The 16,319-nt window shown below is 40.1% G+C and overlaps 1 protein-coding gene across 4 annotated transcripts in view; it reads right to left on the bottom strand.

Annotated features, from left to right (window-relative positions):
• Positions 1–16,319, bottom strand: part of SYNE2 (spectrin repeat containing nuclear envelope protein 2) — a 268,443-nt gene that overhangs the window by 31,485 nt on the left and 220,639 nt on the right. For all 4 annotated transcript variants that reach the window (XM_038544908.1, XM_038544909.1, XM_038544910.1 and 1 more), the window contains 4 exons: positions 16,025–16,150; positions 10,382–10,537; positions 8,125–8,283; positions 6,896–7,062 (listed from right to left, as the gene is read on the bottom strand). In XM_038544908.1, coding sequence (XP_038400836.1) covers positions 6,896–7,062; positions 8,125–8,283; positions 10,382–10,537; positions 16,025–16,150 — 608 coding nt within the window. The remainder of the gene's footprint in view (positions 1–6,895; positions 7,063–8,124; positions 8,284–10,381; positions 10,538–16,024; positions 16,151–16,319) is intronic.

Raw genomic sequence — 16,319 nt, 5'->3', positions numbered from 1 at the left:
CACACATCTCCCTGCCCATTCTGCAAGGGATGGAAAAACAATCCCAACACACAGTTGCCATGGTAATAACTGCTGAGTTTAAATGACAACATTTTAATTGCTACAATTATACAACCGATGGGATTTTCACATTGGTAGGTGCAATGTGAAAATTATGCTTAGTTAAAAAGTTTCTTTTCATGGACTCGATCCTTCTGTTAGTGGGAGAACTATCTAGTCTAAACAGAGAGGGATCATATGGGAGCATGTCTGAGCAAGTCCCTCCTTCAAACATGGGCTTAAGGGTGCCAAATCTGTTAATGACGCTACACCATCAAGAGAAATGAAGGAGAAAGGTAAAAACATTGATGACAACCATGTTCCTTTTCCTGTAATGAACACCAGAAAATACAGATAAGCAAAAAGAAAATTAAAATCACTGATGATGCCAACACCAACAGATAACTAATGTAAACGTTCTGGGGTATGTCTTTCCACTTAGCTGTCCCATCTGTTTTAGGCACTGACAGCTTTCACCAGATCATTCATACATACTGCTAGAAAGAATCTTCAAAAAGAGCTTCCTCTCCCTTGGCCCCGTGTCCCCATGTCTCTGAAGAGGCTCTACAACCAGCCAGAGTGACTTACCAAAAACACAGACTGACTTATGGCCACAGGGCTCCTGCTTCATAGGACAAAGCAGAGGCTTTAATGAAATGGGGAGGGAGTTCTGAGAAACAAAAGTAGGTGGATTTTTAAGGGAGTTCAATTATTGGGTTTCTGAAATCTAAGTAAGACAGGGTAAGAAGTGTCAGACTGAGTATTCCTCTGGCATGAGTCCCACCAAGAGCAAGATGCTGGGTGGGAGAGTACCGGGGGGGTGGGGCAGGTAGGTGGCAGGATTCTTTTTTCAGAGCTTTGGTCTGTGCTGGCTGAAGCAAGTCAATGTGCCATCTTTCATCTCTCATTTAACACCCTGTGCCCAAAGTGTTCCCAGTAATAGATAGCCTGGCTGCCTCCAAAATAGGATTGCACATGCTGGTAGTTCCAAAAACTTCTGTAATTTAGTCGTCTCTCCTACATTCACATTTTGCTGGGTCTATTTTCAGAGATATTATCTAAGAAAACATGAGGAAGGAGGAGCTAATAGCTATAATTATTTTAAGCAAAATTTTTTAAAAAAGATTTAAATAAAAGAGATTTTATTTATTTATTTATTTGAGAGAGAGAGAGAGTGTGTGCAGGTGAACACAAGTGAGGGAAGGAGCAGAAGGAGAGGGACAAGCAGAATCCATGATGAACATAGAGCTTGACTATGGGGGGCTCGATCCCACAACCCTGAGATCATGACCTAACTCAAAAACAAGAGTTGGCCACTCCATCAACTAAGCCACCCAGGCATCCCTTTAAAGTTTTTTTTTTTTTCTTAATATTTTATTTACTTATTCATGAGAGACACACACAGAAAGAGAGGCAGAGACACAGGCAGAGGGAGAAGCAGGCTCCATGCAGGGAGCCCGAGGTGGGACTTGATCCCAGGACTCCAGGATCATGCCCTGAGCTGAAGGCAGGCGCTAAACTGCTGAGCCACCCAGGCATCCCCCTTTAAAGATTTTTTAAAGTAATCTCTGCACCCAATGTGGGATGTGAACTTATAACCCCAATATCAAGAGCTACATGCTCTACTCATTGAGCCAGGCCTGATACCCCCAATAGCTACAATTTAAAAAAAAGTTAAATCTTTATTTAATATGTCAAATAAGTATAGTAGTATATAATTAATATTTCTTGTCATCAAATCAGATTGGGTTCTAGAGTAATCACACATTCATCAAAAAATATACAGTGCTTTAAATGGCCTTTCTGGGGGTGCCTGGGTAGCTCAGTCGGTTGGGCATCTGACTCTTGATTTTGGCTCAGGTCATGATCTCAGCGTCATCAGATCCAGCCCTGTGTCAAGCTCCGTGCTCAGCGCAAAGTCCACTTGTCCCTCTCCCTCTGCTCCTCCCTCCACTTGCACTCTTTTTCTTTCTCTACCTCTATCCCTAAAATAAATAAAATCTTAAAAACAAAACCAAAAAACCAAAAGGCCTTTCTGTTGAATGAAGTGAAAAGCATGTTGTATCAGAGTTTAGATGTCACAAATATAAGAAAAGCTGCCCAAGGGCCCACAAGGATTGCTCAAAGCTCTGCAGCCGCCTGAATGGAGAACCAGTTCTGTGAATTCTGAGGTCTACACCAGGGCCTATGCAACCTTATATGAGGAAATTAGCACTGAGACACTTAGGCCTCCCCTGCACCTTCCTCTGATGAGTTGGTTATTTCGGGAGATGTATCCTTCAGGTTCTCCACTTCAGTGATTTTATGGAAGCTGAAGAACACTTCACAAATAGAGAAACAACAGTGGCTTGGGTGTGAGCTTGCTTTCTCCTCCTCTGTGGTCATATGGCCACAGTAACTGTGCCAGCAGTTTGTGGTGCACGGGTATGTACGGACCCACAGCTGTCCTGCTGCTTTCTCATTCATAGTCTAATGCATAGTTTATAAACAAGGAGACTGAGGCTCACAGAGGTCACAGGGCTCTTTCTAGTAGGTGGCAGGTGAGGGTTCCCGACTCGGTGCAGCGTTGTGTCACCGCACCCTGTGCTCACTCTAGCTCTTCGTTCCCTAGACCAGCACCACTGACAATACCCAGGCACTTGTTGGAAATGCTCATTCTTGGCCCCACCCCAGATCTATGGAATCAGAAGCTCTGAGGGTAGGGTCCAGCAACCACATTTTCATGAGGCCTCTAGGAATTCTGATGCACATTTAGGTTTGAGAACCATTGCTCTAGACAGTAAATTCCACATGGGGTTCTACCATTTTAGAAAAATTCCAATAAGCTACCTTTAAAAGCCAGGTCTCAAAGAGGCCAAGTGCTCTTTTGATGCATAGTGCAGCATAGACAGACCCTGGTTTTTATCTCCACCCTTTGGGCCAATTATTAGCCCTCTCTGACCTGTATATGTGCCTCTCAGTAAAATGAAGGATACTGACCTTGCAGGACTGTTGCAAGAATGAAATGATTTACTCAAGGAACCTGGCACTTCCAAAACAAACAACACTCGTTTCCTTCCTCCCCTATCCATCCCATAAGGAAGCCTGCTACTTGAATGGTCAGAAATTTAATGTTTTTAGGTAACCTCATCTCAATGTTTTACCAAGTCTTTTGAAATTTACCTCCATTTTGCTGAGAACATACCCAAAACAACAGGCCTTAAAAAACCATTTGTTTTTTTCAGTGAATTAAACCTGACTTACCAAGGTCATAGACTTTTTTTTTTTTAAGATTTTATTTATTCATTTGTGAGAGACACAGAAAGAGAGGCAGAGATACAGACAGAGGGAGGAGAAGCAGGCTCTATGGAAGGAGCCTGATGTGGGACTCGATCCTGGGAATCTGCGATCAGGCCCTGAGCCAAAGGCAGACGCTCAATCGCTGAGCCACCCAGGAATCCCGAGGTCACTGACTTATAAACACCATTTTAAACTTTGAAGTTAACTGCATATATTTAAAATCTTGAAGTTGTGAGGCTGGGTACCTATGTAGGGTCCCTCTCCAAATCTTACTGATGAAATATTGCCCCTGCTATAGGGCTGAAGCACCAGAATACTGTGAGCAGTATGGAAAAGGTTAAATGGTGCCCAGAATTCTGAGCAAATGAGGCCATTAGTACGTCTTACAGGACTACAGGTTCTGCTTGGCGCTGCTCAAATCTAAATTCTGCAGCCTGTGCCCCCAACCCCCTTCCCCAATGATGCCTTTGTGTGAGACCCAGCACGAAATCAGTGTCAGAGATCAAACAAGGAACTAATTCTATACAAGGCTGATTTATGACAGGTCCCAGCTTGCTGCCTCAACCCACAAATTCACCTGAAGAGCAAACTCAACTTAGGCTCTCAGCCATTTGTCTCACCTGGTCTTTGCTTTAAGATAAGAGAAATTACTCCATTCCCAGTCCTTCAGTTTTGAAGGGATTAGGCTCTCATTATGTTCTACTCATTAAGGGAACACAATTGTGAGTGGAAATCTTGGTTGCCTCACGTGCTGGCTATGTAACTGTGGGCGAGTTACTTCAGTGTCTCAGTCTCCTTACCTATAAACTGAGGTAATGGTATCTACCTTTCAGAAATATAATCGAGATTAAGTAAAATGATACATAAAAACCACATGGTCAAGGAACAGCTGGAAGCCAATATATTTGCTATTATTTCAACTTACTTTGCCAATTGCTCCTTCTAAGAAGACTAATGAAATTTCACTTGCTGTTTTATCTCTTTCTCACCAAGGAATTGGAATGAAGACAGGCAGCCAGAGAGAAGGGAAGAAAGCAAACAGCCTATTAAACTCCAAAGTTATATAACCAAAGCGTGAACGATTAAGAATACTGTCACTCTAGTCTTCAGGAAGAGTAATGTAGACCTTGTTCCTGAATGATCCATAAACAGGTCTGATGTCATCATATCCTCCATTAGTGCCAGGTGCCCAAGAAGACTTAGGACATAAAGTCAATGTCAACAAAGATGTACTAGACACAATTTACCCAACAGAAATGATCACATTCTTAGGCACTGGAATGTTCATTTTCAACAAGTATCTGAGGCACTGTTTTTTTTTTTTTCTTCCCCTTAAGATTTTATTTATTTATTCATGAGAGAGCCAGAGAGAAAGGCACAGACATAAGCAGAGGGAGAAGCAGGCTCCCTGCAGAGAGACTGATGTGGGACTGGATCCCAGGACCCCGGGATCATAACCTGAGCCGAAGGCAGACGCTCAACCACTGAGCCACCCAGGTGCTCCTCTAAACACTGGAAATAAGATAGGAATAGATGCTACTCTCATGGAGGAAAGACTGCTCAGTATTAGACACAATCAAGGGAATCTTCTCCCATTCAGCAAACATGGAACTTTGTCTTAGAGTCTTAATAGGGGAAAACAGTGAGAACAGCCACTCAGTAAATGCTGGCTCCTACGTTCTGGTCCTGTGCTGCATGTGAGACACACACCATTCATCCTCACATCAGCTTCTAATGTAAGCAATGCTGTTAGGTGCTTTTAGCAGATTTGGAAACAAACTTAGAAAGGTTAGGTACTACTTAAGTTTCTACCATAAGTAGGTGGGAGAGTCAGGACATGCTCAAAACCTGCGCTCTTGATCCTTATTTGGCTTACTGTCATGGATTTCTATAGAGTTTTTTCAACTGGTATAAAGTTGAATTCAGCCTTGCTATGCTGCCAGCCAAATCACCCTAATATTTGTCTTTAGCAGGCCTTCAACTGCTAAAGAACCATGAATGATTCAGACTTTATTTATGAGGCCAGACTAAAGGTCTTCTAAGCCTCAGCCCCAACCTACCTCCCTAGCTTCATCTCCTGTATCTGAATCAATGGAGCTTCTTGTCCTTTCCTGAATGACTTCCATGCTGCTCTAGCTCTGTACCTATTTTTTAAAAAATTTTTTACTTATTTGAGAGAGAGAGAGAAAGAGAGAGAGAGAGAGAGCGTGAGTGAGCAGGGCAAGGGGCAGAGTGAGAAGCAGACTCTCCGTAGAGCAGAGAGATCTATCCCAGGACCCTGAGATCATGACCTGAGCCAAAGGCAGATGCTTAACCGACAGAGCCACCTAGGCACCCCATTTCTGTATCTTTTTGTTCACATAAACATACATCTATCTGCCACCAGTAACATTCAAGGATTGCAACCTCTTACTCAGGACCATCTGGTAACACCCCTCTTCCATAAGGCTCCTCCTAATCCCCACCCCAACTCCAGGAAGATGAGCTCTGAGCTCTCAAACCACTTGGCTTTACAGCTGCTCCCATTAACATAACTCACTCATCTTACTTCCTGTCTGTAATTTCTCATAACACTTAGCCTGGTGCCCCTGCTGATTGAATCAGGTTCACTTATGGTTTACAGTAACAAAGAGGTCAAGGAAATAAATGCCAAATTATTAAGACTATCTTATTTTCATTACTCACTAATTCTTCATTCTCCTGACAGGTTCTCTTTATATATTTTGCTTTGTATGTGTGTTCAAAACATCTAAGCACTGTTATGTGACTTCCTTAGCCAGTGTAAATATAAAGCTGCATGAGCGGTCCTGGACCTGAGTGACCATTTTTTTGTAAGACAGGTTGCACGTGAAAAACACTTTGGTCAGGGTCTGTCTTTGGAGAGAGAATCTCAAGACAAAAGACACTTAAAAGTTTGGGTGGCATCATCTTCATTAATTCATAAGGGGAGATAAAATTACCTGTCTTACTTCTGATAAGGTTGCACTAGAGAATTTAGCTTTGATTTGTGGCCACAGACATGCCTCCTAAGTTCACATCTTAGGACCAGATGTCCAGTGGGGCCTGACATGCTGAGCACACACTTGTGGAGGACCCCTGCCTTGAATGTGCCAAACCCCTGCAGTGGGGGCAGCCAGGGACCGGCAGACCAGCATCTAGAAATCAAGCCCGTGTTCCTGACCTACTTGGATTTGCCACATACAAGAAGGAACAGGCAGGCATGATTTTATCTGGGGGATATGCAAATCCTAAAGTAGAGTTAAAATTTCTAAATAATACCTCCTCGAGGATCTCTTCTCAAATTAAACGTCCAGCTCTCATTTTAAACCTAACTTTGTATGAAATTTTAAGCTAAAGAAAAAAAATACTAAAGTGGGATATACTAAAATATAATCTTCCTAAAATGTTAAAATAAGAATTTCTACTCATTTTTACCAAATTTTGCCTTTCTCTCCAAGCTAATAAAACTGCTGCACTGCCTTTGAGGAAGACTGATCTCATTGTCTAGACCTGTGAAGACCTGTCTAGACCTGATTGATTACCTGGGTAATCAGAATAACTAGTAAGCATTTCTCACCTTGATCCAATGACATCAAAAAGATGCTGCCAGCGGTCATTGACTTTGCTCAGCTTGTCCTCGATCTCAGCTGCTCTTGTTTTGTTGCTGGCCTTGATCAACTGGTCACCCATCTGTTTTAATTGTAACTTGTTTTCACTAAACAAGTTTATTTCTTCCATGCAGTCCTGGCAAAGGCACCAAAACATAAAGTCTCAGTTACTTCTGAAAATTCATTTCTTCACCAAGTCACAAGCATACAGCTGCCTCTTGAAATTAAAAAATATATATATCAAAAATTTCTTATACCTGTTAATGCAACTCTTCAGTGAGTAGCTAAAAAGTCAAACAATGCCCACTTGGCACATGTGTAATATGTAAGGCAGTAGTTACCTTTTTTTTTTTTTTTTTTTTAAGTAAGTCCCAATCCTGAGATCAACCAAGACCTGAGCTGAAATTGAGAGTTGGATTCTGGATGCCTGGGTGGCTCTGTGGTTGAGCACCTGCCTTTGGCTCAGGTCATGATCCTGGGGTCTTGGGATTGAGTCCTGCATTGGGCTCCCTGCAGGGAGCCTGCTTCTCCCTCTGCCTATGTATCTGCCTTTCTTATGAATAAATAAATAAAATCTTAAAAAAAAAAAAAAGAGTCGGATTCTTAACTGACTGAGCCACTCAGGTGCCCTTAATTCAGTAGCCCTGGTTTCTCCTCCCAGATTTGTTCTAATCTAACCTACTTGGTCAAGGAGAACAACAGAGTATAATTAAATTGGCCTAATATCACTAAGCACTTTCCCGAGGCAACTGAGTACCGTTTTGGATGACGGCACCAGGAATGAGCTTTCTGCCCTTCCCTGCCGTGCTTGGTAGACATCTCAGCACTATAAGCCTCTGTTGCTGTTGGCATCTCCCCCTTGGCGAGGAGAGCTCCAAACAACCAGTAGAAGCCAAAATTCACTGGGGTTGTGAAGTGATGCTTAAGCTGAGGAGAGTCTCTGTTCTGGCCAGACTTTCAGAGAGAAGGCACAGCAAGTGCCGTGCCCCCCTCGAATGGTCCCACACTTCGCATCACTCTGGAATCCTCACTTACCAGCTTTTCTTGGAGAAGGAATAAAGATAGTGAGAAAGTCCCTTCCTATTTCTGCAATGTTATTAGCAACACACCTATAATATTATGCCACCCTGGACCTGTGAGTGAGGGCGGAGAACTCCATGGTAGTCGTAACTGCAGCCATCAGGGTACTCCTACTTACCTTCTGCAACTTTTCGATCATTTCTTCAATACTAATATCTGCCGTCTGCAGAACTTTGTTTTCCATCTGCACCAGCCATGCGCACAACTCTTTATTTTTTTCATTGAACACAATCCATGAATTGAGTCTGTCTTCAATCTCCTGTTTGCGTATGGCCACCTGGAAATGCAAATACGTTTGGCAGCAGACTATAGGCAGGAAGGAAAGCATTTCCTTTCCCTTCCCCCCATTAAAAAGACTATGAATTTCTTTCATTTTCATCAGTAACCTTACAGACTTAAATTTACTGTTTACCTCACACCTAGAGTTCAACATCAATAGTTACACCTTTGATAGATGCCACAAAAAGCAATAAAGATTGTGTCTGAAGTGCAATTGACCAAAAGAATTCGGTTTTATATAGTGTGTATCTATTATTACCAGGTTATATTAAAAATTAGAAACAGGAAAGTTTCGATACATTCACTGAACACCATCCAAATTTCTTCTGATCCCTGTTCTTTCTACGTACATTTATTGATGGCTTGCTACATGCTCATTTACATTTTTATGACCGAAATCTTTTTACTAGTTTAAAAATGATCAAGTCCTTATTCCTATTTAAGACTAATGTCCTGCCTATTTAACTTAAAAACTACAAAACCTAGATCACAACATAAATCTAACCTTTGTAATGCAAATAGACTGCAAAATTGAAGTTATTTCAATATTTTAGTGGTAGATTTCAAAAATAAAGCAAAAGAAAATAAAAAGCAAATGCATATCACTTATCTAACCTTCCCATTATGCACTATGGCTTTGGATGGAAACTATGGAAATGGAACCAAATACTAGTTTGTAGTTAGCAGGCTGACACTAAACACTCCTACTCCATTATGTATCAGCAAATCGACTTCTACAAAGGCTCTTCCTTTCATAAAGGGTTCAAATGTACAACTTAAACAGAAACTTTAAGAATGCAAAACAGCCTTCCTAAATTACAAAAGTATTCTCAGCTCTTAAAAATCTTTAGAATCTTAGAGTAAAAAGAGTTTTAATAAAGTTTTAACACCCTACATTACAGATGGGAAAAGTAAGATGCAAACTCCCAAGACTTTCCTCCTATGTACAACAAAATCAGTGATCTTTTCAGAGGCAAAAACACCTAACGCTTGTACATCCATTCAGCCAAATGTGTTGAGAAGGCTCAAAGAACGATCCCTAAAAAAACAAGTTTTGTGTTTCCATTTCTGAGGGCATCTATTTATCTTAGCTTTTAAAAGCCTGGCATTTTGCACAGCGTCATTCTGATTGGTTTCCTAATGGTAATGATTAGGAACATCTGGGCCCCAGTCTCTGCTTCCACCTTCCTTTTAGGATACTTTGCACATACTCTAAGTTTTTTTATGTGAAATATGAATAAAAATTCTAAGAGGGCATTTAAAATTACAGTCCGTTATGAATATTAAATACTAAAACCAAGAAGGAAAAATTATTTTACTTAATTAAAATGCACTCAAAAATGTCTGGATTTCAACTTTTAAAAAATTTCAACTTTTAAATCCATTCTTAATTCACAAAAATGAGATTAAGGAGTTTATTTTTCTTAGAATGACACGTTCTTAAAACAAAGATCTATTTGAACCCTTTAGTTCCATCCGTCACAAACAGGTACTGCATCATTCTGTAATCAGGATCTAATTTTTAAAAAGTAGAAGTAATCCACTGAGATGCTAAGTGAAGCTGTTGATAATTTTGAGTTTTGAAAAGCAGCTACTGGAAAGACACCTTGGATGGCACGTGATCGTAGAGTTCTCAGATAAAATACCCCTGTCTGGGGCACTAAGTAAGACTCCGGCTGTTTGCTGGGGTTAGAGAGATACTGCAGAGATACTGCCCTAAGGCCGGGCGAGACCTCCATGCTGAAGTCCTCATTCTAATATCCCGATGAGTACTTGTCATCTACACAAGACAGAGCAGAGTGCTCACAGCTGTTCGGAATCGCCCCCCACCCACTGCTCCCGCCTCCCCCGATTTAAGGTAAGTTTTTAAAAAGCTTATTGAAAATGTACAAAGTACCAGCACTAAGCATGGGAGAAACAAAGGGGCCAATCTGTTAAAGCGTGTTGCTGCCTTCTAAAGGAACAGCAGCCGGCCTGGGCTCCAACTGAAAAGGGCCTCCGGTTCAATGAAATTAAGCCCCTTTCTACTTTGTCTGGCCTTAGGAGACATTTCAATAAACTCCAGAACAGCCGTGCCCTGCAGTTAACTGACTTACTCTTAAGCAGAGGTCCTCCCATTGTCTGTGCAAATGCTCTGTTTGCTCCTCCAAAACCAACACATCCTCCACAAGAATGTGCTGGGTTAAGTGGGTCTTCATAGTGTGAAGTTCTTTCAAGTTCTGAGTCCAGTTGCCCAAAGACTTCTCTAGTTCCTGCATTGAAACACAAGAAGGGAGGGGGGAAAATCATTTCCACTCTAGCTGCTGTTGTTTCCAAACCTGTAGGCTAATCCTTTGATTGGACTCTGGGGGAGGGGAGGCCAGCGAAGGGGGCGGGGCCTCCCAATGAGAAACAGCCTAAGGCAGAGGCTGCTCCTGCGGTTGGGGTTGGCCGGGTTTTCACCACCTTTTTCTCAAAAGAAAACTCTTTTCCACCTTTGTTTTTATTTCCTCAGGTAGTTCAGATTTTTCTAAAGTTAGTTCTGTTTTAAAATCATATAGGCCTTTATCTTTATGGAGAAGAAATTATTTTTGGAGTCTAGTGACAATCACACACACTTTTAACTCTGAAACTACGTTACAGAAATGTTGTCTAAAGTGTGATTTTCCATCTTAAAAAAAGAATTTAGGAAATGCATTGTTGCTACCGTGGCCATCAAAACGGCAGCTTCTGTTCAAAGGGGATTCTTTTGGTTAAGCTTCAAAAAGAATGAATTAAAAATTTAAAAGTAAATAAATTCTTCCCTAGAAACTGGCAGAACTTGGTTAGCAGGAAATCTCTGGTTGTGGAAACAATTATTTTAAAAAATGTGTCAAATTTAAACTTTTTGATTTCTAGGACTTAAGAAAACTGCTTTTACAACCGGGAAGGTAAAAGGAAACAGCCCAAACGAGTACTCAAGAGTCCTGCAGATTTTTTTTGTGCTCACAATTCTTCGTTCTTTGGCATGTTTTAAGGATCTCTGTTCGTACCTGTCTATTGCAACAGAAAGAAGAGAGACTTTCACTTACATCAGAAGTCTGAGGGGTGGCAACAATAAAAGCGTGTTACTTCTGATTGATTTTCAGAGTTCTAAAAGCTACGTTGGCATGATTACATAACTTGCTCACAAATTTACATTTAATAAAATGGCCCAGAGAATTCTTCTTTTAAGGTTACATGGAGATTCAGAAATACCTTTATCAGGATAAATATCATCACTTTAAACTCTTGTTACCTAGTTTCTACTCTCACGATTCTGGTAAAGTGGATGAGAGCGGATCCTGTGTGGAACACTTTCACTAGCTACAGAATAGAAAGGGGATGGCTCACAGGTGGAGGTGTGCCACTCACGGACTTAAAACTAGAGACCGTGGGACGCCTGGGTGGCTCAGTGGTTGAGTGTCTGCCTTTGGCTCAGGGCATGATCCTGGGGTCCTGGGATCAAGTCCTGCATCGGACTCCCCACAGGGAGCCTGCTTCCCCTTCTGCCCTCTGTGTCTCTCATGAATAAATAAATAAAATATTTTAAAACAAACAAACAAACAAACAAACAAACTAGAGATCCAAGGCCATTGAGCTTCATGCAGCACTCCCCAGTCTGGAGGACAGGAAGCTCAGCCTGTCCAAGGCCCTGCTCACAAGCTCAGGATCAGATGCCTGCACAGTAGGGAGGCCTGTTTTTGTTTTCCACAACCAGGTTTAAATTGATTTGGTTTGGATACTTGGTTTCCTCCTACAACTGAAAAGATAATTAACAGGTGGAGAACTTTTGAATATGGACATTTTTATATATTTTTTTAAAAACGATTTTAATTATTTATTTGACAGAAAGAGAGAGAGAGTACAAGCAGGGGGAGTGGCAGGCAGAGGCAGAGGGAAAGGGTTCTTGCTGAGCAAAGAACCCAATGCGGGGCTGGATCCCACAGTCCTGGTCCTGAGATTGTGACCTGAGCTAAAGGCAGATGCTTAACCGACTGAGCCACCCAGGCGCCCCTGGACATTTTTATGATTCTTAATAAATATCGCCAAATTGCATTCTAAGAGGAATAACTATCTTTCACCATAATCTTTTTGGTGTCAAGTTATATATATTTTTTCAGACAATTTTAATATATATATATAATGCTTAGTTATTATTTAAATCTGTATTTCTTTAATTATTTAGTTGAAAAGCTACCCACTCCTCCATCAAATGCTTCCACAAATGTATTTCATTAATTCATACTTACATGTTGAGATCTCAGACACAAAGATAATTCCTTCTCAGAGTTATCAGACAAGTTGGGACCCTTGTTTCATGCTCTCACAGCCCTCTGTCCATTTCCCATCTAACACTCATCATGCTTACAATTATTCACACACACACACATATGCAAAAGTGAGACTCTTTGGTTAATACATGTCTCTCCAGTAGTCTACACTGTTAGCTCCATTACTGGCCAGAGCCACTATAACATTGCTCACCAATGCATTGCTCAGCAGCTGCCATGATGCCTGGTGTACTTAAGTCCTCAGATACAGAAATGTAGGATTGAAAGGAAAGCCAGGTCTGGACATGTCTCAAGAGCTTTAAAATGTTCATAAAGTGAAAAAAGCAAGCAATCAAAGAATATACAGAGCAAGGTCTACTGTGGAAGTATATGAATGCTGATAACTATTTGTATAAACATTTAAAAAATCATGCTTTTGTCTTTAAATTAAAATATTCCAGATTTGCTACCAAATCATAATTACAAAAGAACATGCCAGTCAGATAAGTTACCTCTTCTTAATTTAACCAGATAAACTGTCAATATTGCCTATAAGATTCTCATTGTTCATATAACCCAGGATATAAAACTTAGTTGTTTTGACGACATGAAGTGAAGGTGCAGTCTTTGGACTTGGACACAGCATGGCAGCATTAAAGACTTTGCCTGTGGATTCAACTACCAGGGGGGTTGTCAAGTCCCATTTTTCTACCTTACAATTTGGGTGAAAACAGGGCCAAAAAATGACTGTGTGTGTGTATAAATATATTAAAATATTGGCCTGTATATGCATAGAATATCTTTGGAAGAATACACAATAAATTGGTAACATTGATTGCTTCTGTGGAGAGGAACCAATGGGAGGAAGGATTTGCATGCCTTTTGCACTTTCTGAATTTTGAACCCTGTGACAGTATTACTTACCAAAAATTATTTTAAAGATAAAACTGTCCCCCAACTCAATCATTTGACAAGTCTTATAAACACAGATGCCCCCTATATCAGTTTTCATAATAGTTAAAAGCTAGTATGTAATGAAGTGCTATTCAATATGTCAACTTAGATGTAATGAGAATGTAATCTTCTGAGGAGGAAAGTAAAACTCGGACTGGTCAAGTATTTGGTGTGTCTCTCCCAAGTGATCTGGGCATGATCAACACTCTCCTAAGACAGGCTTTAGGTTACTTGAGTTCTTTGTGGAATATGGTCATGGGATCAATGAACTCAATGCTCTTGGTCTCTCTTCATGATTTTTCCACTGAGAGAAGGCCAAGGCTATCGAGGTTGAAAGGATCCTAGTGGAAACTGAAGAGTGTGATACTTGGGAAATATTATGCCTTTGTAGGAGTTTACAGTTCACATTCTACGTTTGTTTCTAGACTCTTTGGGAGGAAACTCTATGTATCAACTGAGAATATGACTCCAAATTCTCTCATCTGTCCCTGAAATCTCGATCTACACCTAAAGCAATAGAGATCATTAATGTTGAAAATTAGGGATTAGTAGGAATTTTCTTAACCTCATAATTTCATCACAGCAAATACCATAATTAATGGTGAAATGTCAGAATTATTCTCTTTCAAATCAGGAATGACATGAAGGAGACAGCCATTAATTCTACTCGGGTACCTTGGTGGCTCAGTGGTTGAATGTTTGCCTTTGGCTTAGGTTGTGATCCCAGGGTCCTGGGATTGAGACCCGCATCAGGCTCCCCACATGGAGCCTGCTTCTTCCTTTGCCTATGTCTCTGCCTCTCTCTGTGTCTCTCATGAATAAATACATAAATCTTAAAAAAATTTTTTTCTACTCAAAAATGTTCTGGCAGTACTAACTAGTATAGAAAGAACAGAAAAAAAAGTATAGAATAAAAAAGGAAGAAAACAAAGAGTAATTTTTCACAGATGGTGACTTTCTACATAGACACCTAAAAGATTGTATAGAACAAAGTATTGGAATTAACAAGAGAGTTTAGCAAGATTATTGAATTTGAATATATCTACTGAAAATTATCATTTCTAGGCACCAATGATAAATAGAAAATATAATCAGAAAAAGTATTTTCAGTAGTGTCAAAAAGACATCCATACTAATGTGAGAGAACAAGTATGAGTACACATCACACCTGAAATGAAGATTTGTTATAAAAAAGCACAGTCATCAAGATAATTTGATATACAGGTTGAGATAAGCAAACCAACAAAATAAAGCTCCAAGACAAAAATCACATATATATGGAAACCTGATATTTGACACTGGACTATGAGCACTAGGACAATGATCATCCATATGATTAGCCATTATGAGTAAATTACAAATTGGATCTTTACCTTAAAACATATGAAAAATCAATTCTTAAATGAATAAAGATGTAAATGTACAAGGCAAAACTTGAAAACTACAAGAAGAAGAAAACGTAGGAATGTAAGTATGATTTTAGTATGTAATAATGGCACTGCTTATATGAAGTTGAAAAATAAAAGTAATATTGAGAGCTATAGACACACATAGGGCAGCTATAAAGAAATGCACGAGAATGATTAAACACCTTATTCAGGGTTGTGGGTACCTCTGAGGAAGGAAATTACATTGGAGACTATGCAGGGCACCTGAGCTGTATTTGCCATGTTTTATCTTTGCAGCTGGGTGATGGTTTCATGGCAACTTGTCATATTATTTGTTATGTTGGAAGTGTTTTTGCATGTCAGAATATTTTTACAATGAAGAAAAAAGATGCAGGCTGAAGGACACTAATTTCTAGCACAGCTTGAAGTATGAGAATACTCATTTCTTCCTAATTGTTTCAATTTGGTTCCTGAAGTCATTGGAAGAAAAGAGTAAAGATCATTCCATTAGGTTCTGGATGTTTTTTAAACATCAGACCTGTGGATAGGGAAGAGAGGTTGTTCCTGACCTGAGAATTCTACTGGTCCAAATTCCTACCCAATCTTCTGCAAAAATCTTCTGCAAAGTCCTAAATACCCAGGAAAACTTATTACTGTTGTATCAACAAGGCAGAATGTAGTTTGGGAGTTTTCATAAAAATGTTATATTTGAGCAAAAACTCTAACCTACTGGCTTCTAAAAAACGAATTCTATAGTAATACTTGGCTCTCATTTCAAACACAAGATCATTTGTTAAGGGAACAGATTTCAGTGAGATTACTCAAAGGGCACATCTTCTATCACAGAGGAGAGAACTAGAAAGAGGACCTGGAGGAGAACCCCCCCTCCCACTTTCTAAGAAGAATTTCTACAAGTCTTTCTCATATTCACACATGGATCTCAAAGAGCAACAATTCCATTGGCTTTGGGGACCGGCATGTTATTTCAGATAGAAGATAGGCAAAATGTTTTCTGACTGACCATGGCAACAGTTTCAACACAGAACAGAAAGGCAAACAAAACACTTCCATGTCCCTCCATAGCTGTAAGTGATTATCTTGAACACTGCTTCACAGCTTACAATACCTTAATCAGCTCTTTTTCTCTATGGAGGTCCTCATGAAGTTCTGGAAGAGGATCTCTACTTTGTGCCTTTATAACTTGCAGCCTGCTTTTCAACTCCTTGATTTTCTTTTCACACTGGCCCCAAGTCTATTTGAAAACAGTATTAAAATTGGTAAGTACTTTGCTTTTTAAGAATGAATTGTAGAAACAGAATAACTCATTTAATCCACTCCAATAAATGTGTTTTTTGTAGATCTCACTGAAACCCAGTTTCTTTTCCTGAGAGGACTTGTCTAAAACCAGAGTATCTCTGGTA

The sequence above is a fragment of the Canis lupus genome, chromosome 8, assembly GCF_011100685.1.
Source record: "Canis lupus familiaris isolate Mischka breed German Shepherd chromosome 8, alternate assembly UU_Cfam_GSD_1.0, whole genome shotgun sequence".
NCBI classification, from domain to species: Eukaryota; Metazoa; Chordata; class Mammalia; order Carnivora; family Canidae; genus Canis; species Canis lupus.
Note: the sequence above shows the minus strand (reverse complement) of the source record. Positions and strands in the feature narration are given on the sequence as shown.